The following is a 26,662-nucleotide window of genomic DNA, read 5'->3' as shown; positions in this document are numbered from 1 at the left end:
CCACTAAAAATCCTGCAGAGAAAATAGGCTGCTTAATGCCCCTGTCAGGTTTGCGTTGCAGGCTGTTGCCCACATTCCCTGTTGCTCTCCTGCTTGGCATGTCTGTGCACTGAGATTCTCTTAAGCTCTGTTGATTGAGTCTGCAGAAAAGCAAGTATTTTTCATTTTTATATGTTACATAAGATTATATATATTTTATATAGAAAACAAAATATATAAAACATGTGTGCATGTCTATATAGACACATACCCACATACCTATTCTAGCAATTGATCACCTTTAAGCTATAGTACATTACTATTTTCTCCAGTATCCTCTCATTTTAAATTTTTATCAAGAATAATTTGCTGGAGGAAGACTTGCGTAAGCCTTGTGTTAACACAGGCAGCCTTTAAGTCTCATGAAGGGGAAGCTCAGTGCTTGCATTAAAAAGAGAAATTTGTCTTTTGATTGCGAAGGACAGCTTTGGAAACATAAGAAAATGTAAACAAACAACAGGGTGAAAAGGAATAATTACTTAGTCTGGTCTCCTGGAGAGGAAGCAGTATTTTGAAATCTTTTCCTTCTCAGGCACTTTATTTTGGTAACTGCTAACACATATATATACAGTGTTCTCCAAGGGCAGATCTTAACAGGTGAGTGTGCTGGATGGACAGGGTAGTCACAGTTCTAAGGGGCTGCCAAGGAAGGTAATGTCCTCTGTGACTGCTGTCATGTCTTCGAGGAGAAATACAGCATATTTTTCTCTGTTTCTGCCTGTATTAGTACATAGAGAATAAATGAAACGAGTTGAAGCCAAATAATCGGGAAAATGTCTGATACACATGCCTTAGGATCCAGATAGTTTTGTAAGTATTGCTTGCAGATCAGTATTAAAAAGCGGTAGGTAGCTGCAGGTGCTGTCAGGACTGAAATGGGTGATAGCAGAATACATGATCCATTTGTCCACATCTGTCTGTCCTTTTGCTAACCAGGGCACTCTCATTGCCACCCCCCACCTGGCCCTTACTGCATGGTCAGGGCAGAAGGTTTCATTTGTTACCTTGATCTGGCTGCTGTGAGTGAGTGCAAGGCTGTCTGTCTCATCCTCAGGCAGTGCCTATTGCAGGCTTTGCACTTCTTGTCATCCCTTTGTTGGTTCTTGGCCCTTCTTCTTGCTGCCCTTATGCTTACTTTCCTACATGCTGATCTCCTAAATCAAAAGATGGCTCCTAATTACTGTTCGCCTGTTGTTTCCAGTCTTCATGCACCTGTAACCAGGCTTACTATTTCTCATGCTGTTACCTAGTTAATCTCAGCCTCATATGTAATAACATACTAATACATAGCTCATACAGACCCCAGCATTCCCTGCAGTCACCTGTAGAGTTTGGGCATTTCTCATTGAACTTCAGCCACCTGGAGATCCAGTTGTCCCTTTCTGAGCTTCGGTAATTACTTCTGTGAACTTCTTCCGTGGAGCTTTCTGAATAAGCTGCAGTCTCCTCTTTCGAAGTCCAGGGTCATTATTCTCTTAGTCATCATCCTCATTTCTTCTAGCATCTTGAGCTATCTTTTCTCATTCTGCAGCCAAGCCTGCTATTGACCTTCACTCACCTTAGAAGTGAGTGTACTTGCATATGCATGAGTAGCAGTTCCAGTAGAGTGCCTCTCAGAGTTGGCTAAGCCAGCTAACTTGGACAAAAGGTTTTTAATGGACTCTGGCAAACCTACTTGCTTGTGCTCTGCTGTGTTGCTCTCTGAGCAAGTGTCAAGGTAGTTCAGGTACCCAGGAGTGCCAGAGTTTGGAACTGCAATGTGGAGGTTCCATTTCCTTTTGTAAGGAAGACTGTCTTTGTCTTCTAAATTAGATTGCAACCATGACATCCTCTTTGTTCTCCTTCTCTTTGGTCCTGACCCATAAACTCTTGAATAGCTTGGCCCTCCTTGTTATTGATAGAGTGCCAGGCATTTGAGCTCCTAATGTAGAGGAATAAAGCTGGCTGGTAAATAGCACAGCAAAAGCAATTTCTCTGTTCATTTTGCTTATTAATCAGACCATCTGGAAAGCCTGTTAGTTTGGATTTGTGTCATTTCAGTTGATGTGATTTCTTCTGTTTTCAAATGGTTGCTCATCCCATCTTCTGAAAACATTTTAAATGTTAAATGTGGATGTGGGATCTATTCAAAGGCAAGTTATACATATTTCTTTCTTGAAATAGCTTCTGGGAGTATTTAACCTTTTCCAACCTATTTTAAGTCTTTGTCCAATCCTGTTCTACAGTAAAAGTCATCTCTGTGCTGTGTTTTTATGTGTTCAAATCATTCTGAAGAAGTTCGCTAATGGAATATATCTATATTTAGTAAATGTAGTAAGTTAATATTAGACTGAATCGGTAACTTGTGCAAAGTTGTTGTACAGCAGTTCAGTGTGACCTCAGATTCTTTACAACTGTCCCATATTTTAGAAAGACCTAGCAATCTTCTGGGTGCAGATTAGGAGCATTTGTCACACTTATAATGTAAAGATTTTACTGATCCTACATTTCTACTTTGATTTATTTTTTGCAAGGACAGGTTTTGCTTCGGGTGTCTAAGATTTGGTCTTTCTAAAGAGTTCAGAGATGTCCAGCTTTTCTCTCATCCCAGTAGAGGCAAAGTAAAGTTACCATGTTAATGTAAACACACTCAAAGTCTTTGTATATGCACAAGTAACAAACCTTAGAAGAGGCACCATTTTAAGTCTGTTACACCGTTCATTTAAATTAATTAAAAAAATGTTTATTAATGTTTGCTCTTCCTTATTCACTAGAAAACAAAGTGGTATTCTCCTTAAATCCATACAGTGACATTTCTTTGCAGTTTTACTCTTTTAACTTGTTTCCTGAAAGTCCTTGTGAGCTTGCTACTAAATTAACACAGGTACTTGAGCATTATAGCTCATTTGTGTAGTTACTCCTATGCATTCCCTAATCAGTGTTAGGGAATGCTGATGTCTGGCCACCTTGGTTTTGGCTGATGAATAGAAATGTCAGTGGTGCTTTGATTTATAGTAGCAAAACAGTATCTTGATTTCAGTATAGCCTTTAGAAGCTGATTTCAAATGTCTTTCTAGAAGAGCTTTCTCTTAAAAAGTCATTGCATTTCACACGAGAATATGAAACAGGATTTTTAGTTGGTTTGTCAACTGAATTTATGTTGCCATTTACAGGCTACCATAGTCTGAAGCCTACATTGTGATGTTAGTGTGTTTTTAGTGTTGTCTTTTGGGGTTTATGAAATCTCACTAAAGAACTTACCTGCTTTTTGTTTGTCTTTATCAGAAAACCTTGCACATTTCTTATTCCAGGTGAGTGTGTGAAATGGTAGCACTATAGTAAAAAAATAGCTGTAACTTTGGTCAGTAGGATTGTAGTCTGAGTGGCATCTAATGAATTGTTGAAAATTAATAGCGCCCTTTCTAGTTTATGAAAAGAAAAGCTGGGTCATACGTTGAGTTGTTTTAGTATGACTGAATTACAGATTTGGTGAATGGTTAAGAAATAGTTTCTAAAGAAACTGTCAAATCTTAAAATATGAGGAAGCTTTTAGCAGTAGTAGAGTGCCCAGATTGTTTTTCCCAGATTTTTCTCCATTTGGAATATACTATGAAAAAGAGGCAGTAATGAGCCAAAACGCTGACATTTCTTTGAGAACTTATGTAATTAAAAGTATTGGGGGATTGTTTGCACATACTTTGTCTAAGCTTATCTACTATTATTGTCTTACCAAATAAATTTGCCTTCCTTCTGTCTGAGGTCTGTATACTTTTGGTTCAGAAGTAATTTGAATTCTGATAGCACTGGTGTTTTTTGGTAGGCTTGCTAAGCAGTGTAGAAAAGTTGGCCAAGACTAACTGACAATTAATTCTACTCAATTATTAAAGTAAGGCATCAGTGCAGTACAGCAGTCTAGAAAGTGGAATTTCATATTTGAATGAAAAAAAAATCTGTGGTGAAATCTTGTCTGCATCATGGGCTGCTTTTTCTCTGTTTTGTAACTTTTGCTGTAGAGAGAATAGTTGTTCACCTTGTCAGACTTTTCTCTGCATGTGTGTTCCTGATCTTTGATGCTAGCTTTGAAGGTGTTGAAAAAAGCTCTGATAAAATCAGACTTTTCAACCATGTGTACCTTGTGCCTGTCTGCTTGAGGAACAGAAGTGAACACTGATTGTGTAGTTGCCATACAGTATTGCTGCTTGCAGTGCTTTGTCAACACTTGACAGCAATACTTTATGTAGAATAATGTGAAATCTGGAAAAGCAAAAGAGCGTTTCTCTTGCAAAGGATTTGATTTTTGCGACTTCGATTCCCTTGCTGAAGAGATTGAATGCAGCAATCTCTTAATGTGTGTTTTACTGTGCCTGGTGTTAAGGCCCAATTCCAGGTTTGAATGGCTTCCAGCTGCTGCAGTGAAGCATTGCATCTGCTGTTTGGTTATTTCCATTACAGTTAGTCAATAGGCCAAACTTTAACACATCATTTCATTGCAAAGGTAATTAGTGTTTGCTGTCAAACAGTAAAACAAGTTTAAGATCGCTAGTTGCTCCAATTTCAGTTCCCAATGGTGTTGAGTTATCCTCTCAGGAATATACTGTCAGTAAATGTGCAAAATACACTGGAAAAGAGCTGCCTTTGATCCTTTTTCATAAAATTTTATATGCTTTGTTATTGCTGTTAATTGCATGTAGAACAGTGCTGAATTATCAGAAGCACTAGACCAAAATTTTTACATTACAAAATAAACTTTATTTCTTGGAAGATTTGTTCTTTATCCTAACAGTGCAGATTGCTTTTTGGGTTTGTGTCTACTTTTTGGTGTTTTGACCTGTGGGTGGTACCAAAAGCTTGTACCAAGTTTAACCTTCGGCGTGGTTACATTTGGGATGTTTTTGTTTGTTATTTAAACAAGGCACTCCTTTTGACTACCCTGTCCCATTGGCTACCATTAAAAGTTCAAGGCTCTTCAGGGCCTCCAGGCCTACTTTTGCTGCTCTGCAGTATATTTTGGGTGCTTCACTGACTTTTTGTAATGACACTTCTGCCAGGTAGTATGGATTTGATTTTTCCCCTGTGCTGTAACTTGGGTTCCTTTCAGAGGCTGTGTAGAAAAAAGAAGAAACAATGCTATCTACTTGAAGAGCATTGAGAGGAGAGTATAGCTGTGTATAGCTGTGCATGTTCTGAATGGAAGGAGGCTGGTGTTTTACAGGTGTGGGTGCCTCTGTATGTTTGTAGCCAGTGTAGTTGGTTAATCCTTTATTCCTCTGTTATGTGTATGTACAAGCACCAAGTACTACTTTCAGTTCTGTATCACAGGTTTTTAAATGTAGTTGTGGTCTCTATGTGTTCCTTACACAGTACCAGTGTCCCCTCACATTTTTTATTCACCTAATGAGAAGGCTCATGAATTCTGAAAGAGTTGTTTGTTTGTTTGTTTTTTTAATTTAGATTTGACAGGGTCAGGTGTAATAACAGTAGGCAATTACAAAGTTTACTGAAGTCAAATGGGGTGTTGGAGTCAGGGTATCTGTTCCCATGCCGTGCTCTCCAGTACTGTCGCTAGACACAATTTTTGCTTTTTCTACAATTTTTTTCCCTTCATGTAATTAGCATTAGTATAGCTTTGAATTATCATAAAAAACTGGCTAAAATAATAGTTTTTCTGGCACTGTTAGTTACATAGGCCATGTAAAGGTAAAGCCTTGCTGTAGGGAGGTGGAAGCAGTGAAATTGCCTTTAAGCGAGAAATTTCTCTCCCCTGGCTTTTTCTGCAGTTAGTCATTCATCCATACCATGTTTGTTCTCCTGATCTCTCAGTAACTGTGAGGTCAGAGGGGATAATGTTCTGGGTGTACTTCCAGTAGTGAAGGACACTTGACAGTTCAGTCTTATCTCAGTCCTTGACATGAAATCCATGTATTTTCAATACCAAATTACATTGGTGTTTCTTCCACCATGTTTTGCTGTGAATCATAGATAATTAATTGGCTCTTATCTACAACTTTTCAGCTCCTTTGCTTTCCTTCCTGGGAGGCTTGTTACTGGGAGTTCTCAGTTATTTCATTTCATTTCATTTCCTCTTCCAATGTTCACTTGTATTTTTCATGCTAGATTTTTCTAAATGTGTTGATCAAATTGTATAAATGTCAATGATCATAATTGAATCACTTGAGTCGTCAGTGAGGGCTTCTAATTTAGTCAAATATTGTGTATCTACCTTTAAAATTATTTTATTTGTTGAATTCATGCTTTAGATCACTTGGTCTTGCAATGGCACCTCGTGTGAGATTTCTTCAAAGAGTTCAAAAACAGCTGTGTGCAAATAAGGCAGCCAGTGGGACAGACCACCTGGAGGAGACAGAGCAAAATGAAAATACCCTCACCTCAGTGAATGAGGAAAGAGCGGAGAAGCGTGGAATTAATTTCAGTGGAAAAACATCTGTTAACAAAACAAAGGAAAAGCAGAGAAGAAAAGAAACTGAGGAATGTTCTGCTTCCAGTGGAAGTGCTGAGGAGAGTGGTGAGTCTGAGGATGAATCAAAAGAGCTGTCTGAGGAGGAGGAGGAGGAGGAAAAAGAAGTTTGTGTACCTAGCAGGGTACCAGACTCAGACTCCATGCAGTTCTTCGAAAATGATGTTGACGATGATGATGACGACGATGCTGAAGGTCTTGATTTGCTGACAGTGAAACAACGGGATGTTTTTGGTGTGGAAGCTAAAGATAATCCAGCACCGGTAAGCATGCTTTAATAGTAAGGCTCATGAGTCTTAATCATGTTTTATTGGACTTGCTCCAAAGAAGGAGGAGGGGAAAAGACGAAATTCTGCTCTTAGCAGAATAATCACTTGAAGTTGGATGTGTTGTGCATATGTATCAGAGGTCATAAATACTCCCAAAAGATAAGTGGTGTGACTTAGCTTTTATCATTTTATGCAGTTAGCATAAAGTAGTTTTACTTGCATAATAAATATCCTTGTACTTGCCTTAATTTATGAATAATGTGACTCAAAAACCTGGGAAATTTTGACAGTTTTAATTCTTACCACTTCCTAATTTTCTTGTACCTCTCTAAATAGCTGCCACTTTCAGTCATAATTTTGATGGTGAACTGCAGTTTATAGCACTGGGAACTGAATTGCAGTACAGGATGATCCACTTCCCGACAGAAATCACAGCAAAATGAATTTTTACAAGAATGTAACCTTCAAACAATGACTTTTACTTTCAACAGGACTGTTGCTATTAGGAACTGAGCCAGTATCAAAGAGAGAGGAGGTGCACGTTTCTTGTAAAGCATGGTTGCATAATTATAAAGGTTTATTGAAAGCGTTCATGTAAATCTTTTATTTCCTCAGCTAGTAGCTTTATAATTTGGATTTCTTTCTCCTTGGTGTTCTGAGAAATATTTAGTTCTTTTAATCTATAAATACAGTGTTACAGAAAGGGTGGTTTGGGGTTGTTGTGGTTTTGTTTTGTGTGGGGTTTTTTTGTTTGCTTTTGGTTTTTTGTTTTCTGTTTTTTTTATTATTTCTGGAAAGCAGATTTGGTATGTGCATATTGGGTTTTTTTATTTTTTGGTGTATCCACTGCTATCTAGCAACTGTATTTCTGTAGTAAAAAGATACAAGCAAATAGCCATCTGGTTTGGCAAGATGTTTTTCTGAACTTACACGCATTCAAAGGGAGCCTCCTGTTAAGCAACGTATTTATTTTTCCAACTGGTATTTTAAATCTTTTTCTGAGCTGTTACTTAACAACACAGGGTACTTACCATGACCTTGAAGCTAATCAGCCTGCTAGCTGCATTAATAAGCAGCATCTTTCCTTTAGTGAGCTAGTTTTATCAGATATCTTTGTCAAAGGTGAGCAGTTGCACAGTAATCTGACTGCTGTTTGCACTCTCCTCTCTACTGTGAAGAGGCTGACAGAGGTTGCAGTCTTGTCTGAGAACTGTGGAAACAGAATTAACTTTTTGTTCCAGTTATTCTGAGCCTGAGGGGTTCTGCCCAGGCATGGCCACTGCCTGGCAGTAGCTTACATTTATTAAAAAAATTCAGTTTTGTGTAGAAAAGAACTGTGTTTTAAAAACAAAGTGGAGTAAAAGATCTGTGCCTTATTTAAAGAATGATATTCTAACATCTTTCTTATTGCTTCCACAATTTTGCATGCTGAAATACACCAACCATTTCGTGCTGTTTTTATATGCTGGAAAATTTTGTTCAGGAAATGGTAAAAGGTGAAAGTTTGAGATAAAAGAATTAACAGAAGGAATTTTATGCAAAGTATGAGTGGTTTAGAAAGTAATTTTTAATCACACTGGGTAACCTTTTAAGAGTTTTCCAGTATTAAACATTTATAGGTTAGTTTATGTTCAGGCAACTCTGAAGTTGTGAAGTAATTATTATTGCTTCAAGTTCTGAAGTAATTATTACATTAAGTCGGTTCATATTTAAAGAATTAGTATTCTGGGGTGTGAGAAGCACGGAGCAGGGTGAATGCAGTTTTCCTGTTGCTGTGTGTTTCAGTGTCCTTTTAGGGATAACTCAGGAACCAGTTTGCTGCATTTCTAGGATGAGGCAGTGCATTAATTAACAGTATGAAATACTGCAGAGAGTCTAGCAGTGTGAGTATATACTCAGCTGCATCAGTTAGGAGGGTTTTCTAAAAAATCTGTTCTGTGTGCTAAATAATATAGGAGTCCTTTGCAAACATTGGTATGTGGTCGTCTAATTGGGGGTTTATGAATTATGAGTCAGCCCACAAAGACTGAATTCAGTTTGCATTTATGCTTTTAATGTGCGTAATTGATTTTGCAATTTCACTGTTTTTGCTTTAGGCTTCTCATTGACAGCAATGCAGTCCTGCTGTGGTCATTGATCTCCAGGACATTTTTTGTAAATGGAAACATTAAGTTCAGTTTCAGTTTTTGAATAGCTGTTGTTAGAGACACCACTGCTTCCTCCTCCTTGTCTCTACCCTAGTCCCTCCAATGGAAGAAGGAGCAAGAGGAGGTGTTAGGCTGGCTCTGAGTATCCTCTGTGATGTTGTAGTGCCCTGACCTTTGATGTCAGGTGAGGTTGGCTCATCCGTCTTTGTACCAAGGGAAAGGAACTGATCAAAAAGAGCAGAGGTTATTTCAACTGATGATGGACTAGAAGGGGATTTGCAGGATTTTCATAGAACGGTTTGTTTTTGATGAATGTATGTGGTACCCAACCTAACAGTGGAAGGTAGGTCATGGTGTGCAGTGTGACACATCCAGTGTTAATCCTTCTAACAGTGTGACATGTGGCTCAATTTCATGCTTTCCCTTTCTTGGTGTGTGTCCCCTGGCTGCATGTGTACTCTGTCTCTGTCACGTTTTGTGACAACACACATGAAAGAAAAATCTGTTCTCTGCATTGCTGAATAAAAGGAGAAACCTTGGATAAGGGGAAAGACCTTGGCAGATATTGCAATTTTGTTGTGAGCTTCCTAGCTCATTTTTTTTAAGAGATAGTCAGTGGCTGCTCTATTTATTTATTTATGTCAGGATTTTTAGCTGTTGATATAACTCATGGGGCTTATTTAGGAGTACAATGTTCTTATGCATAAAAAGAAGGTCAGCTATATGCATAGAGCCATTAGCAGATAGGCAGTATTTAGCTGTTGTGTTAACATTATGGAAATTATTCTTTTAAAGTACATTTAACAGTATTAGCAGTATTGATGTTGCAAAGACTATAAGTACTCCCTGGTTACAAACTTTGTTTCTAATGCTAATTTTATGAAATTGCTTTTTGCATTTGGCAATTCAAAGGCTATACTTGTTCAACTTCTAGCATTGTTTATTTTGAGAACTAAGATTAAACCTATAATATTTTTTCTTGGTTTTGTTTATACTTTAATTTTAGTCAACTTGTCAAACATATCACATACTGTCAGACTTCTGCTCTTGAATTTTCTGTTTTATCATGGAAAATACTTCATTATGAGTTCTTAGGATTGCTCTGGCTTCCTCCCTGCTCCCCTGTCACTTGTTTTATGGACTCCTAAAACTTCTCAAGTGTATTTGAGGGCTTCTTAGAACACTGTAACAAGCAAAAGCATACAGGGGGTGCCTTGAATAGTACTTGCAGATTCCTTGGAATTAATCTGGACTCTTGAAGAGCCTGCTGTTGTGGCTATGGAAGCAAATTATTTTATATGCCGTGGTTCTGTCTGAGCTACCTGGCTTGCCTTGCAATCCATTATTATTACATACAATGAAATTTTTTTAACTTCTCAAACATGTAAAACAAACACTGTAAACTGACATATTATGACCTGGATATGTGCATATCAATAGAACAGGAAGGTAGAGGTAAGTGTCCCTGGCTACCAGTGATGGGTGAGTCTATACCAAGAAGAAGAGAGTGGTAGCTCCTTGTAATGTGGACTTAGCACATTACATAGATCAAGGTAACATACTTTAATATGCACCAAAGTGAGGACATAGTTCCCTGGAATTTTATTCTGTGCTGTTGAGAAGTTGATGTTACACTCCGCAGAAATCAAAATTAATTTTCACTGATGTGATTTGTCTAGATTGTTTCTCTTACATTGTCTTTTCTTTCTGAATGGGATTTCTTTCCTGCTGTTAAATGTTCCAAGAGAGCTTTTCACCACTCTTAGGTTTACTGCTTTTTTGGTAGGAAACATCTTCTCGTTCTTCTCACCACTTCTTACTAGCTATTATTCTTATGCTTTCATATTGATATATTTTAAACAGCTGACTTCGTCTCCTTGAAGCTTTTCAGGGGACAGCAAGTTAGAAAATACCCAAAGGATGGAAGAAGCAAGCAAGCAAACTGGCTGGCTCTGGTAGTGGCATTTCCCTCAGGGGTAGCCTGCTTTGCTCCTGCTGTAGCGGTGTGTTGTGTCCAAGAGAAGAAAGCTGCTCTGGGCAGCCTGCTGGCTCTAAAGAGGGCATTATTCCTTGGAGACATGTTGCAAAGCTAGCAGTCTGGCAGAGAAAATAGAGAAGTTACTTATTTGTAAGTTAAATAAAAGTCAATACTGTGATGTATTACATACCATAAAATCTCCTTCCTAAAGAATATAAGTCCTTTAGGTTCTCAGCCTAGTAACAGAATGCTTATGTATTTCCAGTTGAATTACAGCAAGTAAGGATTTATAGGAAGAAAAGAATATTTGCATATGAGTGAAGTAGGCCTACATTTAGGTATTAGCTAGAATGCTTCAAGATTCCAGTGCTCTGAAAAATTACCAGCCATGAATGGAGATGAAACCTGCTGACTGTACCTCAAGCCTCCTTATGCAGAGCAGCCACCACAGAATGCATTCTACAAAGTGAGTGGAAAATTTTGAAGAAATCACATATTCTTCCAATGCAATTTCAGTAACTTCAATACAACTAAAACTAGTTTTTTAAGGATGTTTATGGTGTCCAGTTTTATGTTCTGTGTAGTTTATAAAAGTCTTGTTATTCAGGAGTGCTTCTGAGCTACCAAAAGGACAGATCAAAACCATTTCCTTGTGTTCTTGGACAACTTTTGTTTTTCGGATTTGCAGAAAAGTTCATTTTCCTGGCTCTACTAATTTTGAGTAGAACATTCATGACTTGCTTGCTGGATTAAACTGTACAGCAGAGGCTTTTCAGGCAGTCCCGTAGAAAAACCCATTACCCACATTAAACTCCAGGTCTGTAGGTCAGTCATTGTTTTAGCCTTTCTTAGTTGCTTTCTCAGGTTAGCTGCTTTAGCACCCTTCCGTTGGCTCCACATACATCTCCAAATTTCTCTCTAAAGATTTCTATTTCAGTTGCATTTTTATGAGTTTACTAAGAACTTCTGTAGCTTATGAAAAATTCACTGTAAATATTTAGGTTTCTTGTACTAATAAGAGAGCACTCCAGATACTTGTGCTAATCCCTGTGATGCTTAGGTTAATGAGCAAAATCTACAATTAGAAGAATTCTACAATTAGAAGTCTTTGAGTTACTGGTGAGCTGTGTATTTGAAATAAATGGCTGCTATATATCTCTTAAAGGATATCTGTTCAAGATGGTCATCCTGAATACTTTATTCATGTTGAAAACCTGGATAAAAAAGTTTAATGAATATTTATGAATTTTATTTTATATATCTGCCCTTGTCACAGATACTATGGAGTGACACAGACTATGGAGTACATAATTCTGATGTGCCGAGCTTTGCATCTGTGGAAAATTTGACCTGTCAAGGGTACTTTTGAACCATTGTGAATGGTGGTACTTTTGATGCCCACAGTCCATCCTTGGTGTTTGTTACTCTTGTAAATAGAAATTGTGTGTAGAAAGATGGGGATGAGTAGGAAACCTGCTTTGAACATTTTTATTAAAGATATATGAAAGGAGCCTGATTTGAGCTAGGAAAAGCTTCCCTGGGTCTAGTGGTAGTTGTTCACAAGTCAGTGACTTTTCCAGCTGGCTGGAATGTTGCACTTGCCATCTAGAGCAGGGGATGTTGACAAATTAGTGGCCACTCTGGCACACTTCTGAACTAGACAGTGCCACCTTTTTGTTTCAGTTACTAAAGCCGTGAGTTAAACTCCTTAATTCCATATGCCACCTGGAGCAGCCTCACAAATCCCCTTCACTCTGTGGGACCTGCTGAAGTACCACATTGTTTACTGTCCTAAGGAGAGGAGGCTGTTTGGCAGCATGTTTCTGTGGCTGACTTTGCTGATGTAATCTGGAACTTGTGTTTAACAATCTGAGTTTTGAACCTGGACTGGAAGGGATGCTAAGCCATTTGTACCTTAAGATAGTACAAAACTGTGAGGAACTGCTGATTCTCTCAAAGGCAGGGAGGCTGGCAGAGAGACCTCAACAAATTACAGGATTGGACAATCACCGGCCATATAAAGTTTAACAAGAATAATTTCTGGATTCCGCACCTGGGGTGGGGCAGCCCTGGATGTACAGACAGACAGGGAATGAGACACTGGAAAGCAGTGCTGTGGAAAGGGACCTTTGGGTATCTGGTCGATGGCAAGTTGAACATGAGCCAGCAGTGCCCTGGCAGCCAGGAGGGCCAAGCACGTCCTGGGAGCATCAGGCACAGCATGGCCAGCTGGGCAAGGGAGGGGATTGTCCTGCTCTGCTCTGCACTGGGGCAGCCTCACCTCCAGTGCTGGGGGCAGCTTTGGGTGACACAATATTAGAAAGATATTAAACTATTAGAGAGTATCCAAAGGAGGGCAACAAATACAGTGAGGGGTCTTGAGGAGAAGCCATATGAGAAGCAGCTGAGGTCACTTTGAGTGTTCAGCCTGGAGGAGACTGAGGGGACACCTCATTGCAGCTACAGCTTCCTCATGAGGGGAAGAGGGGCAGGCACTGATGTCTTCTCTGTGGTGACCAGTGACAGGACCTGAGGGAATGGCCTGAATCTGTGTCATGGGAGGTTCAGGCTGGATATTAGGAAAAGGTTCTTCACCCAGAGGGTAGTTGGGCACTGGAACAGGCTCCCTAGGAAGCAGTCACATCACCGAGGCCTGGCAGAGTTCAAGAAGTGTTTGGACAACACTCTCAGGCACAGGGTGTGACTCATGTGGATGGTGATATGCAGGGCCAGGAGTTGGACTCTGATCCTTGAGGGTCCCTTCCAATTCAGCAAAGTCTGTGATTCTGTAGTCTTTCTGGTCATTGATGGTTTGTGCTGTACAGAGTGCTCTGAGTAGGCTGGACTATTACTTCTATTTTCAGGTTTCAGCATCTGGTCCAAATTCTGGCTGAAATGAGGTGTGTGCTATGTCTCGCAATTCAGTAGACCCAAAGTGAGAGAGATGCATGGTCTTGTATGTCAAGAAATATTAGAATACGGTATGACTTGAAATAATTCACTAGAACCTTATTAATTTAATATTTCTAGCAGGTTGCTCAAGCCTGCAGTAATACTCTCAGTTTTAATTGTTCTTTGCCACTGATTTATAGCCTTGTTTAATACATTGCAGCAGTTTCATAGGTGAGGGTGAATGAGCAAAATACTCTGCATTAAAACTGCCTAGTTTTAATCAATATTCTCTGATTCCATCGGATTTGGAAATTACTAAAATGTCACAGTTTCGTTTAAAATCATTAGTCCCTGAATGGTCGCTGAGCAATGGCATTGGAAGTATTTATAACTACGACATAATTTTGGGTAAGTGTTCTAGGAGTTGAATGCTAAAATTGTGAAATACTACTAGAAATAATACAATACTAATTTTTAAAGGAAATGCTGCTTCCTAAAATAGTAATAATGCAGACCAACTATCAAGTATGAATCTGGAATCTTGTGACTATCTGTCAGCACACTTAAAATTATGATAATTATTCTTTATTGTGTAGTGTCTTCTCTGCTACAGACATCTGCGACTGTAAGCATTGCTTAACAAACTACCCATGCACATTTTAAACAATATTTTGAAGCACATTTCTAAATTTGTGTCTGAGCTGTGTAATTTTCAGATGGAATAATTTGATAATTTGAAAATAAGATTTGTGGGTTTAGTGGTGATACATCAGCTGTTAGCCAAAGTGAGTCCTGGGGTAATTCATTACAGTATCACTAACATTCTGCACATAATATTTTAATGGCTATGGAATAGCAAACTGCTGACTGACCAGGAGCTAGGCCAGTGATCACACGAAATCTGCTTGGTCGGTTGCATGGAGCAGATATTCCATGTTTCCATGAGGCTGTGGTTTGTCTCAGCTGTGAGGAGTTAAACTGTTGGCATCCCAACTGGCATAGAATTTCTCACCTTCTGCAGCCTGGTCTCTCTGCTCCCCATCTTGGATAAAGCTGCATCCTCTGAGAATAAAATTATCTGAAAGCAGCATTATTTTGAATGAGTGAAAGGAAATTAAAACAATTAGGACTACAGCCCCTGGCTTTATTTCAGTATAAAACAAATTAAAAATAAAAGTCTTTGGGCTAGCTTGGAGGGGAAGTCTTAGAGGTCTTCTCATTCTTCATTAGCACACTATTCCTGTGGTAGCTTTCCACTTATTTCAATGTAGGGTTGTTTCTCTCCTTTGCCTGAGCTACATATGTGTTTATTGCTCTTGGAAGAAATCTGCATCTAGCCGATGCTCACTGGATCAAGACAAAATGTTTTGCTTGCTCCTTATGGCCCATATGTTCTGTATGGACCTCTGTGAAGTAACAGGGTTATGCTTGAGAAGCGAGATGGCTGGCAAAAATGCCTGAAGAAAATTGGGTGCATTAATAAATCCCTCAGAAAAGCATACAGGTGGGTGTCCTTGAGTGGGAGAACTTATGGGAAAACAAAATGGCACTGGTAGCTTTTTGAGGACCTAAATGGCAGTATAATTTCCCTCAAATTTGTCCCCTATGTGACCAAGACCACAAAGCATTTTTCAAAACTGTCTTTTGTGGTATTTTTCTGTGTTAGTATTGACTGTGCTTCTTGCAAAGAGATTGTGTGCATAGGCCACTGGAGAAGAAAGGCCAACATTGAGCCATGAAACCACTAGTATTGCAGTTTTTAAAATTAGTTTTACCTGCTAGCAGAATAGAAGTGAGCGTGTCTGAGGTACTTGTGCAAAGTGGATCTTGCTATGAGTGCTGTGAGGAGGGAACACAAAATACCTGTTTGAAACAGTAGCTAGTACTGACACTGTTCATTTTAAACGGGAGTTCCTGAAAGTGTCTTTCTTGTTTCCATAATCTCCACATTGTGCAAAATTAATATTAGTTGATGTTTTGTTTTTGTTGACTCTTACCTGAGTCAGAGTGGGAGAGTCACAAAACTCCAGCTGTGTGGTAGCAGCTTTCCACCAAGTTTGCAACAGAGACCACATCTTGCAGAGCATAAAATGAGAGGGTGTGTTTCTGTCTCCATAGGTCTGTATGCATTTACCTCTTACTTCTGAGAAAAAATACTTTTTGCAGTCACCGTTCCTCTTCTATAAATACATACAATTCTAGTCTGAGCTTTGTGACTCTACTTCTGGGTGCTATTCTTGCGTTTGGCTACTTCAGATCTCATTAATGCAGAGCAGGGGTCCTTCTGGTGAGGTCACAAACCCCAGTGTTAGTCCTAAATTATGGGTGTTTTTTTAAGTGGAAGACAATAGAAGAGGAAGCTGATAAAACTAAAATGTATATTAGGAGCTACATTAAGCCTTTCCATCTGAGGCTGCTTTGCATTATGATGCACTGAATACTGAAAATGCACTTCAGCCATAGCTGTTTACATGCTTGTAATGCAGTAGGTAGGTGCATGTTCTGCTGAATTCTGTTATATTCCAACCACAGGAGCTCACTGATGTGGGCTTGCAGAAATGGGTAATTCTCGGTTTGTCTGTGTATTTTGAGGCTGGCATGCTGGCCTAGAATTACATCATCTCTGCAGAAGAACTCTCTGTGAACTGTTACTGTCATTTCCTGTGATGTCTACACAGTGTGAGATTGAGCATGGGAAGAGGATAACTTCCAAGAAGTTCCATGCAATTTTACATGTCCTGGTCACGAATGAGTACTGTATTTGCAAGACAGATCTTCACTGTATTTTCTCATGTCCTGTTTCTTGATAACAATTCTGGGTTATAACAACTTGTTACTTTCTCTAGCTGTTGTGCCAATAGTTTCCCCAAAAATATTGTCTGAAAAGTATAAATAGATTCTTGTTCATCTATTCATTTTTATGTTGGTCACAAAAAGATTAAACTTTTTAAAAATTAGGATGCCATTTGGAATATATTTAGATATATGCTATGTGCCTGAATGATGTGGTAACAGGAAAATAAGGACCAGTAGCAGAAATCAAGAGGTGCTATCAATGGTAGGCTGTGGTAGGTCAGTGAGTGTTGATGCAAAGTGTATTTTGATCAGTGTATTGAAAAGAAATACTCATCACCAGCTTTGGAAATCAAATTTTGAGTGGGAGTTCCTAGCACATACAGCTCTTACACCAGTTTAGAAACAGTGTTTGAAGAAGGAAGTGCATTGTAAAGGAAAGCTTTGTAAGTAGCTGTCATAGAAGTTATTGGGACTGATGTCAAGAGAGGATTGAAGGGAGAAAGGAGAATAAGGTGAGAAACCAGAGCTGGAAGTCAGTAGTTTTGTATGGATGTGACAAATCCATGATGCATCTTTTGAACCTGTCCCTTGGGGAGCCCACAGGATACTGTCCACAAGTTTCTGTCTCTCTTAACATCTTGTTTCATGAAACTTACACCACCTCTTTTGCACTGATTTTTGAATATGTGTTAGTGTGTTGCTCACTACCACAGTTTTGAATATTGAGTATTTTACTACTATGGGGTTTCTTTTTCTACAGCTTTTTAGTGCTACAGTAGTTGCATTTTATAGATGTAAAGTGAAGTGGTCCTCTGGTTTGACTACCTTGGATATTATAACCATGTTGTGTTCAATCACTCCTGTATTGAATGAAAAAATGGAATTTTGTGTAAGTGCACCTTTCAAAAGGCATCCTTTTTAGATCTGGAGAGATTAAGGGATTCAAAATCCTCTATTACTAGTTACTTTTTCCAGTGGTTTAACTCATTTTTTCCTGTTGAATTTAAGATGTGGGTATGGAATTGAAGAATAAAGACAACAGGGGACATAATAAGAGGGCAACAGTGGAGAATAAAGATATTCCAGCAAATATTCCTTTGGCCTGCAAGAGAGACTTTATTTTAGAACAGAGAAGAATGTGAGAAGAAAATGTGATACTGTTATGGAGGAGGTGAATGACATGATATGAATTGAAAGTGCAGTGTGCAAATGCAAATTAAGGCAGCTTCTAGCTTTTGGACAGTTTGTTGTTCAGTGTTAGCAAAAGTAATTTGGAAGGCATCCCATAGTTCCTTAGGTGTGGAAAAGGACAGTGTGGGAGTTCAAGGTTGTATATTTTGACTGAGTGAACTTGAGTCAAATTTCTGCTCCTTGTTGGTTCAAGTATTATAATTATCTTAACAAGGGAAGCTTTTAAAAGAAAAAAATTATGTACCATATCTTCAGGTAATTTTTCTCTCTTTGGTTGCAAGATCAGCATTTACTGTAAGCCAACGACATGTTATGTTTTCATTAACCAGTTTTTTTTCTTGTGGTTCTACTTTCACAATCCCTTTTTAACATAATTTAAAACATAAATTACTTTGACTTCTCTGAATTTTCAAGAAGTGTTTTATTCTTTTTAGTGCAGGTTAATTTTTCAGTGGATCATTGAAAATAATCAATCTTGAAATTTCTCTGTTACTGGTAATCTTCTTTTATGCTTGGAAAAATAACATTCATATTTTATTTTTCCTTTGAACACTTTTAAAGCAGTTATGAGCAATAATACTCATCTAAAACATTTAATGATGTAATATAGAGTAGCTGTTAATGATTAAAACCAAGCAATTATAATGGAATATTTACTGGGTGAATTGAAAGGAGATTAACCAGTAAATAGTGGTATGACAAACATGAAATTCTTCTAGAGGAAAAACATCAGAGAATTGGAATGTAATTTTAGCTTGAGTCTTTTATCAAGTCTGAGCATCTCATTGAAATATAAGTGTTGGCATGTTGTTTTCATTTTTTTCTTTAGTTAGTGGAATAATACTTAAAAGGTATTTTTAATTAGGCTGTTGTTGCATGGTCAATGTATCATGAGTGCTGTGGTCTCCAAAATGGATGGAGCTGTCCTGGCATCCACACTGTGCTGGTGTTGGAATAGGAGGTAATTGATGTAGTTGAAAACTGATCTCACTGGTCCTGCTTCTGTGGGTCTTCAGCTAGATGAATTCCTTGCCTATGTGTCAGTTCAGGCATCTCTGATTTCCTTTGCCTCACAGTATATATTCTCAGGTGTTGGAACTTCTGGACTGTAATATCTACAGAGCCAGACAATTCCTCAGATATTTTTTTGAAAAAAGGATGTGAAGTACTTTGGAAGAGGTTTAATTTTACGTTACCATTTTCTGCCTGACTGGACCTTTGATGGGAATCTAGAATGGGGCATGTTTCCTCCTCGTGCAGATGTTGGCTACCAAACTGATGCAGCAAGTGGTGGGAGGCAGGAGCAGGATGGGCTGTGAGAGCTGTGCTGTCCTGAGGCTGCCGCATTCCTCCTCTCCTGAAGAGGTGACTTTGCTACATAATTCCTGATGGGTTATATGGTAGCTCTGAAGGTACTCAACCATTTAGGTAAAGAGGCATTAATGGCAGGGAGTTTAGCATTTCAACTGGAGGAACAGTACTTGTAGTGCTGCTTCCTCTCTTTCAAGTCTGAAGGTAATAAGAAAACCAAGTGGAATAAAAAAACTAGCAAAAGCAATTTTTCTGCACATATAACTGTGTCTAAAGATTTTACAACTGAAGAATTGTTAGCTCTTCTTTTCAGTTATTCGTCTGAGCAATGCATGGCTTTTAAAAGACATACTCCCAACTAAATTTGTTCTCATTTTTGCAGCAGAAAGGCTCAAATCTGCATTTAAGTATTTTAGTCAATATTAAATATAAATTCATATGGATGTTCAGTACATATTTGGGAGGTTAATGTTTATATTAAGTATTCTAACTTTTAAATCTGGGTTATTGATTCTGTGATGTTTTTCTGTCTATTGATAGTTGCCCCAGCTGGCAACTAAGCACCACGTAGCCATTTGCTCACTCCACCTCAGTGGAATAGGGGAGAAAACTAGAAGAGTAAAAGGAAAAAAACCTCCTGTGTTGAGATAGAAGACAGTTTAATAGACAAAGCAAAAGCTGCACATGTAAGCAAAGCAAACCAAGGAATTCATTCACCACTCCCCATGGGCAGGCAGGTGTTCAGCCATCTCCAGGAGAGCAGGGCTCCATAATGCATAGCAGTGACTTGGGAAGAGAAATGCCATCACTGCAGATGTCTTCTCCTCTTCAGTCACTCAGCTTTATACACTGAGCATGATGCCATGTGGTCTGGGATATCCCTTTGGTTGCGTGGGGTCAGCTGTCCTGGCTGTTTCCCCTCCCACCTCCTTGTGCACCCCCAACCCACTCACTGGTGGGGTGGGGTGAGAGACAGGAAAGGCCTTAACTCTGTGCAAACTGCGCTTGGCAGTAACCAAAACTTCCCTGTGTTACCAACACTGTTTCCAGCATAAATCCAAAAAATAACCCCATACTAGTTACTGTGGAAAAAATTAATTCTACTCCAGTCAAAAGCAGCACACTAGGCTAAAAATGTTGCCACAAAATCAGTGAAATAGTATTTGATTTCCAAAAGCCACAACTACTAAATCTGTTTCAGGAGTGAACCCAAACTTCATATTCTTAATTCTCTTACACTTTTCCTCAATTCCCTTAGAATTTCATCCTCCTTGAAATGTGGTGGGCGAGCATTTGTGATTCACACAAAAAGTGCCATATGATGCTGAAAGCCGTAAATATATTTGCAAAGTGGTGCAAAGCTCTCAAAGCTCAGTACTGTCTTTACAGATGTCTCTGGCCAGGGTTTACCATGAGAATGTTTAATGAGGTGGCTCAGCATAAGAGCAAACCAGTTAAGATACGGGTGACATGAAGTTTTTCGCAAGTGTAGCTCTGTGTTTGAGTGTAATGATATTAATGTAAGGTGACTTAAGTTCTTCAGTCATGAGAGATTATATAGCGGTGAAGGACATTTAAGGTGATGGGAGAAAACCAGGTTATTTCTGACTGTAAAGCTGTAACTTGTTTGTTTTCCTCTCTTTGGTTTGTTTACTCTGAGCAAATGCTATGAGCTCAATTTCTGTGCTGTGTAAAATTTTTTTGTTTTGTTTTGTTTACACATAGGTTACTTAAAATTCATTGAGCAGTTCTGTGTACTTTAATGTCTGGTATTTGTGAGCTGGGTCTTTGCATTTGCAAAATGACGGAAAACTGTTGAAGGTGAGAGCTTAGTAACCTATAATGTGAGTTTGAACACTGCATTCAGGCTTTTTAAACTTACCGTTTTTATTTATTGTTTTTTCATATAACAAGGAAAAGCTCTAGGAGTAATCTTTGGAGTTCTCTGAGACTCTTCTATCCTGCCTAAATAAATCACTTATAACTGAGATTCACTGTCTTGAGACAGACTTCTTCTGTTCTGCTGTGTTCAGACAAGAGCGGTTTAGGGCTATCTGTCATCTGCCTTTTCCAGCTGTGCTTCCTGGGGTCTTGCTGGAGTGTATACCTAATGCACTGACCCTGTTCACAGCCTAAAAGGACTTGGAACAAAATAGAAATTTAGTATTTGTGCTGTGGTACCCAGGACATCTGAATGTCAAACTCTGTCTGATGAAATCGCATTCTTTTCCCATTTCAATAGAATTGCGAAGATAATACACTTGAAATTTAAAGTTGTTATTAAGGATAAGGTCACCAAGTACATCAGAGATGAATTGGAATTGACCCTGCTTTCTTTCCACTTGAGTTAATTTACCGATTTACTAAGCTATCAACCACTCAGGATTCAGTGCATGACTTGAGTGTTACAGGTTGGGGTTGTTGTAAACTTTTATCTTATGTACATAAAATATTTAACCCTAATAAGATTTTAGTTTTTATGGTATTTCTTACAGTCTCAGCTAGGAGTATCAACACTTAATGGGAGTTAACATGGAATTATTCCATGTTTTGTTTCATGATTGCCTGGAAGATGCCCTGTTTTAGAAGGCAATTGTCAAAGGCTGCAGAGTCAGAGTATGTCCCGCTCTCAGTCAACTTTGCTTTCAAAGATATTTCATATAATGGTATAGAATAAATTTACTTTTGTACATGAACTGTGCCTCACTTTGTGTTCCCTTCTCTCTTATTTTCTCTATGTTGTTTTTCTTTTTGTTAGTCCTGACTCGGTCATCAATGCAGGAATTAGCTCACATGGGAGAGAGAATTTCTTGCCAAACAGTTTTCTTTGAGCAGAAAGATAAATCTGTTGATCTTGCCAGTCTTGTATTTAGTGTGAATGTTGGTCATCAGATTTTCAGGAAAGAGAATGAGTTGATACCATATTGAGGTCATTTTTATATATAAGCAAGGCTGAATGCAAAGGTTTCCTATTCTTTCCAAACAGTGATAGGAGTTCCTGAACCATTCTTCAGGAATTATGGAGACATAAGCCATCCAGTTTACCTTCAGGTATAGATTGAGAAGTGCAGGATATAGCTATATGTATTAGTGAGTAGCTATATTTGAAGAAAACCAAGTCATCCCTTTTGGGTTATTCAACCAACATGATTTCCTTCGGTGTATGTGGATATGGTTAGTAGCTGGAAATTTTGCAGATGCCCACTGTGCTCCAGGAGCAGCAGAAGTCACCTGTTGCTAAGCATTAGCTCTAATTACTCACAGGGAGGGAAGGGATTTTTGGTTTTTTGTTTTTATTTTGTTCTAGGCAAATTTCAGAGAAGGCATTGCTCAACCAAACGGCATATACAGTAATATAAGAAAAAGTATGTAGGCATAGTATGAGAGAGAAGTTCAAACCTCACTGATAGGCAAGCAGTAAATGGGAGCTTAGCAGTGGCAGTTAGAGTTCTTTAGTTCTTTGGAGACATGAGCTAATTTAAAATGTGTGAATTGTTAATACTTCACCTTTTTATTGTATTCCTTACTTTGTGTGATATGTTAATGGCAGTTGAGCCAGTGAAAACCTCTTTTCTGTTTTATCAGAAAGCTGCTGCAGTTGTTAGACATTACTTTGTGAACGTCTGTCACTTTTAATATTGAGTTGGCAAGCCCCCAAATTGTTAATGACTAAATGAGTTCTAAGATCTGAATGGGCTGTGCTTGTACTGGAAAGCTTTGGTGGCTAGCTGCATGCACAACAGGCAGCACTTCTAAATACTGGGTCTAGACTAATTAGGTCATTCTAATAGATGAATTGGTGATGAAAGTGCTTAAAACTTTAGTTGAAAGAATCTTCAAACAAACAACAACAACAACAACAAAACCCTATCTAAGAATTCCCTCTTGAGCATCAAATAGAGAAGTATTGCTAATCCCAGCTGTGTAGTCAGCGTAATGTGGCAGCCATCCCAGACCTGGACTTGACAGCTGACTGCTGTAGGCAGAGTGGCAAGCTGCAAACAACTGTAGACAATTTTTGATAATGTCCAGGGTCAGAGGGAAGGTGCATAAAAAATTATTTTTTTAAATGATTATTCTGCACAGAATGAGGAAACACTGAGACAGCAGCAGCATCCCTTATTCTCCACGCAGGTATTGGCAAACTGAGTACATCAAAGTGCTGCATTGAGTAAATGTTTTTTAGGCAGATGAACTCCTCAGTTTTTGAAGTTACAAGAGGGGTTATTTCATTTTTCAATGTTTTGAAAGCATTGAGACACACAGGTTAAGGTGGACAAAATTTTTTTGGTAGACAAGAGTTAAAAAAAAGGTAACTGCTTGAGAAGGAAAGAAAATTTGCTTTAGGGAGTGTTAGAGACCTTTCTGTGTGGCCTAGAGCAGATCAGCAAATCCTTCTAGTCCTTTTGCAAAGTATTTAATGTATGTGTTAATGCTTGAATGGTTATTTCTCTAAGTGCATTCACAGATGATTGATTAGAGGGATGAAGCACCTCTCCTGAGAGGAAAGGCTGAGAGAATTGGGATTGCTCAGCCTGTAGAAGAGAAGGCATGGGGTGGCCAAACTGTGGCCTTCTAGTACCTAAAGGGGGCCAACAAGAAAGCTGGAGAGAAGGGACTATTTACAAGAGCATGGTAGTGACAGGACAAGGGGGAATGGATTCAAACTGAAAGAGGGTAGGTTTAAATTAGATAATCTTTACTGTGAGGGTGGTGGGACATTGGAACAGGTTTTCCAAAGAAGTTGTGAGTGCCCCATCCCTGGATGTGTTCAAAGCCAGGCTGACTGGGGCTCTGAGCAACCTGGTCTAGTGAAAGGTGTCCCTGCCTGTGGCAGGAGCATCAGAGCTAGATGATCCTTAAGGTCCCTTCCAACCGAAGTCATTCTGTGATTCCGTGAAAACTTCATGCTTCACTTGCAGAATAGAAGTATGGTTAGAAATGCAGTAATAGAAATCCGGAATGAAATATGTAAAATGGATAGTAGGATAGAAAGCCAATGGCATCCTGGTCTGTATCAGCAATAGTGTGGCCAGCAGGACCAGGGCAGTGATTGTCCCCCTGTACTCGGCACTGCTGGGGCCACACCTCAAATCCTGTGTTCAGTTCTGGGTGACTCACTGCAAGAAAGACACTGAGGGGCTGGAGTGTGTCCAGAGAAGGGAAAGGGAGCTGGGAAAGTGTCTGGAGCCCAAGTCCTGGGAGGAGCAGCTGAGGGAGCTGGGGGTGTTTAGCCTGGGGAAAAGGAGGCTCGGGGGAGACCTTGTTGCTCTCTACAAGTGCCTGAAAGGAGGGTGTAGCCAGCTGGGGGTCAGTCTCTTCTCACAAGTGACAAGGACAAGAGGAAGTGATGTCAAATTGCACCAGTGGAGATTTTAGATTAGATATTCAGAAAAGTTTCTTCCCGGAAAGGGTTGTCAAGGCGAGCCTGTCATTGTAACAGGCTGCTCAAGGAAATGGTGGAGTCACCATCCCTGTAGGTATTTAAAGGACATCTAAATGAGGCACTTGGGAACATTGTTGAGTGGTGGACCTGGCAGTACTGGGTTAATGGTTGTACTTGATGTTCAAGGTCTTTTCCAACCTAAATGATTCTATGGTTCTATAAATTGGGTTTGTAAATCATCTCTGTGACACAGGCTGCAGTACTGCAACTTATTTGGCAAATAAAAGAATACCTTGGTCATGGCAACTGGAATATTCATCAATTGGAAAGCCAGTCTGATACTACATGTATGTCTAAATGATGAGGCTGACATACTCCTGCATGTGCACTAACTTATGTTAGAATCTTTAGCACTCAAGCAAAGTGTGCTCATATGAGAGTAGCTTGAAATTTGAAAGCTCCTCTCTCTCTGAACAGCATCAACTGCCTGAAAAGCTCAACTCAGGGCTTTCTTAGAAGGTGTTTATTCTTGGTACATGAACTTGCAGCTTAGCCTTTTTCTGCTCATCTGACCTGTGCCCTGTGCTTTTGAAATAGAATTGATACTTGCATCTGCAACAGGAAAGCTTAAAGGTGATGCCTAAAATACAATGATACCAAAAGTGTGATTATTCTCCTCAGAAATGCTTCTCAATGGCTGTGGTAGCAGCCAGCTTGAAATAGCTATGGGTGCATTTCCTTTTATTGACTTGAATGTGAAGATGTACTGCAAATAATCCAAAAGTTTTAAAGCACTTTGCTTGTCCAGATTTTTAGTAAATAATTGAGTTTGTAATTTTGTCATTTATGAAGACTCCATGAGTATTCTTGTCTTGGCAATATGTCCCGAGAGATCCTTTATTACTTCTTGAATGACAATCTAAGTGCTGCGCTCAGCCACCCCTAATGAGTGGGCTGAGCGTGACTGGGGAAGGAAGCTGTTAGTGACAACCTGTTCCCTTTAGGTTTGTCTAGGGCAGTAAATAAAAGGTACATAATTTGCATAAGCCTATTAAGTGGTATTCTCAAGGGGAATAGCAATAATTTCTAATGCTGTTTTCAGTGCTGACAGTTGATCCATTTACAAATTAGATATTGAAAGGGATTCCAGTGAAAGGAGAAGGGGGAATGTTTTGTGGCTGTGCCACAGCAGGATCAGGAAAGTGCAGAAAATGTGGGTCCTTCTGTGTGAGTGCCCAGTCTCATATGTTGTCTGGAGTGAATGGAAAAACAAGCTATACCAGTATTGTTGTTTGAAGAATAAGGTAATTTCAGAGATTTAAATGCAGCTGGAAAGAGATTAATGAGCACAGTATAAATTCCATGTGACTATCTGTTTTAAGATAAACGTATACAGATGCTTGTTTTTCTGCTTGAAACAAGCCCAAATGAATCACAATGAAATTGAACATATGTTATTTGCACTGGCTTGTTTAAATCTGTCTCACAACAAACATTTTTTGGAACTACTCAAATTTGTTTTAAAGAACCAATGCTTTTGTGGTCTATGATGTTTCTTGGAGTGGCAGATTGAAAAAGTTCAGTACATCATCTTTGTAAAAGATTCTATTTAAAAAGGGACTTGTAGAGTAGCTTGATTTGGTAAAAGTGTATGAAAAGACAAAAGGAAACTTTTCTTTAAATCTTTATAGCATTGCTTTTAGTTTTTCATTTAGGCTTCCTGTATACAGGTCCTCACATTGTGTTACCTTACTGTTCAAAGGGTGACACAATTGTATGGTTGGCCAAGGTTTCAATGTGACTGTCTTCCAAAAGTAAAAATGATTTGTTGATAAGCACAGTTATGAAATAAGTATATCAAAATCCTCCCTCTTTGTTCTGAGATGGAAAATTAGTGTATCCTGGATAACGGGATTGCCAATATGTGCTCCAAATACAGCTTTAACATTTGTTGTGGACATCTCAGAAACAAATGTTCAATTTTCGTTGTCTCTTTTCACAAATGTGTAAAAGGGGTTTTGCTACAAGTAGTTTTTAAAAATGTTGACTAGTGTAAAAAAGTGAGGTCTAGAGAAGAAAAGAGAGAAGATTTGTACTGTATTAAGCCCCTTCATTATTCTAAAAAAATATTTGTTATAGCTTAAAATGCAGATTTTAATTTGCAGAATAGTCAAAGTGTTATTCAAAGTCAACACTGGA

The 26,662-nt window shown here is 38.8% G+C and overlaps 1 protein-coding gene across 1 annotated transcript in view; it reads left to right on the top strand.

Moving 5' to 3' along the window:
• Positions 1 to 26,662, top strand: part of DDX10 (DEAD-box helicase 10) — a 153,833-nt gene that overhangs the window by 38,842 nt on the left and 88,329 nt on the right. The window contains exon 13 of the mRNA XM_085063776.1: positions 6,276 to 6,756. Coding sequence (XP_084919902.1) covers positions 6,276 to 6,756 — 481 coding nt within the window. The remainder of the gene's footprint in view (positions 1 to 6,275; positions 6,757 to 26,662) is intronic.

This window comes from Lichenostomus cassidix, chromosome 1, assembly GCF_008360975.1.
Source record: "Lichenostomus cassidix isolate B80296 chromosome 1, HeHo_3.0, whole genome shotgun sequence".
Taxonomy (NCBI): Eukaryota; Metazoa; Chordata; class Aves; order Passeriformes; family Meliphagidae; genus Lichenostomus; species Lichenostomus cassidix.
The sequence above is the reverse complement of the archived record's forward strand: the minus strand, read 5'-3'. Positions and strand labels throughout refer to the sequence as shown.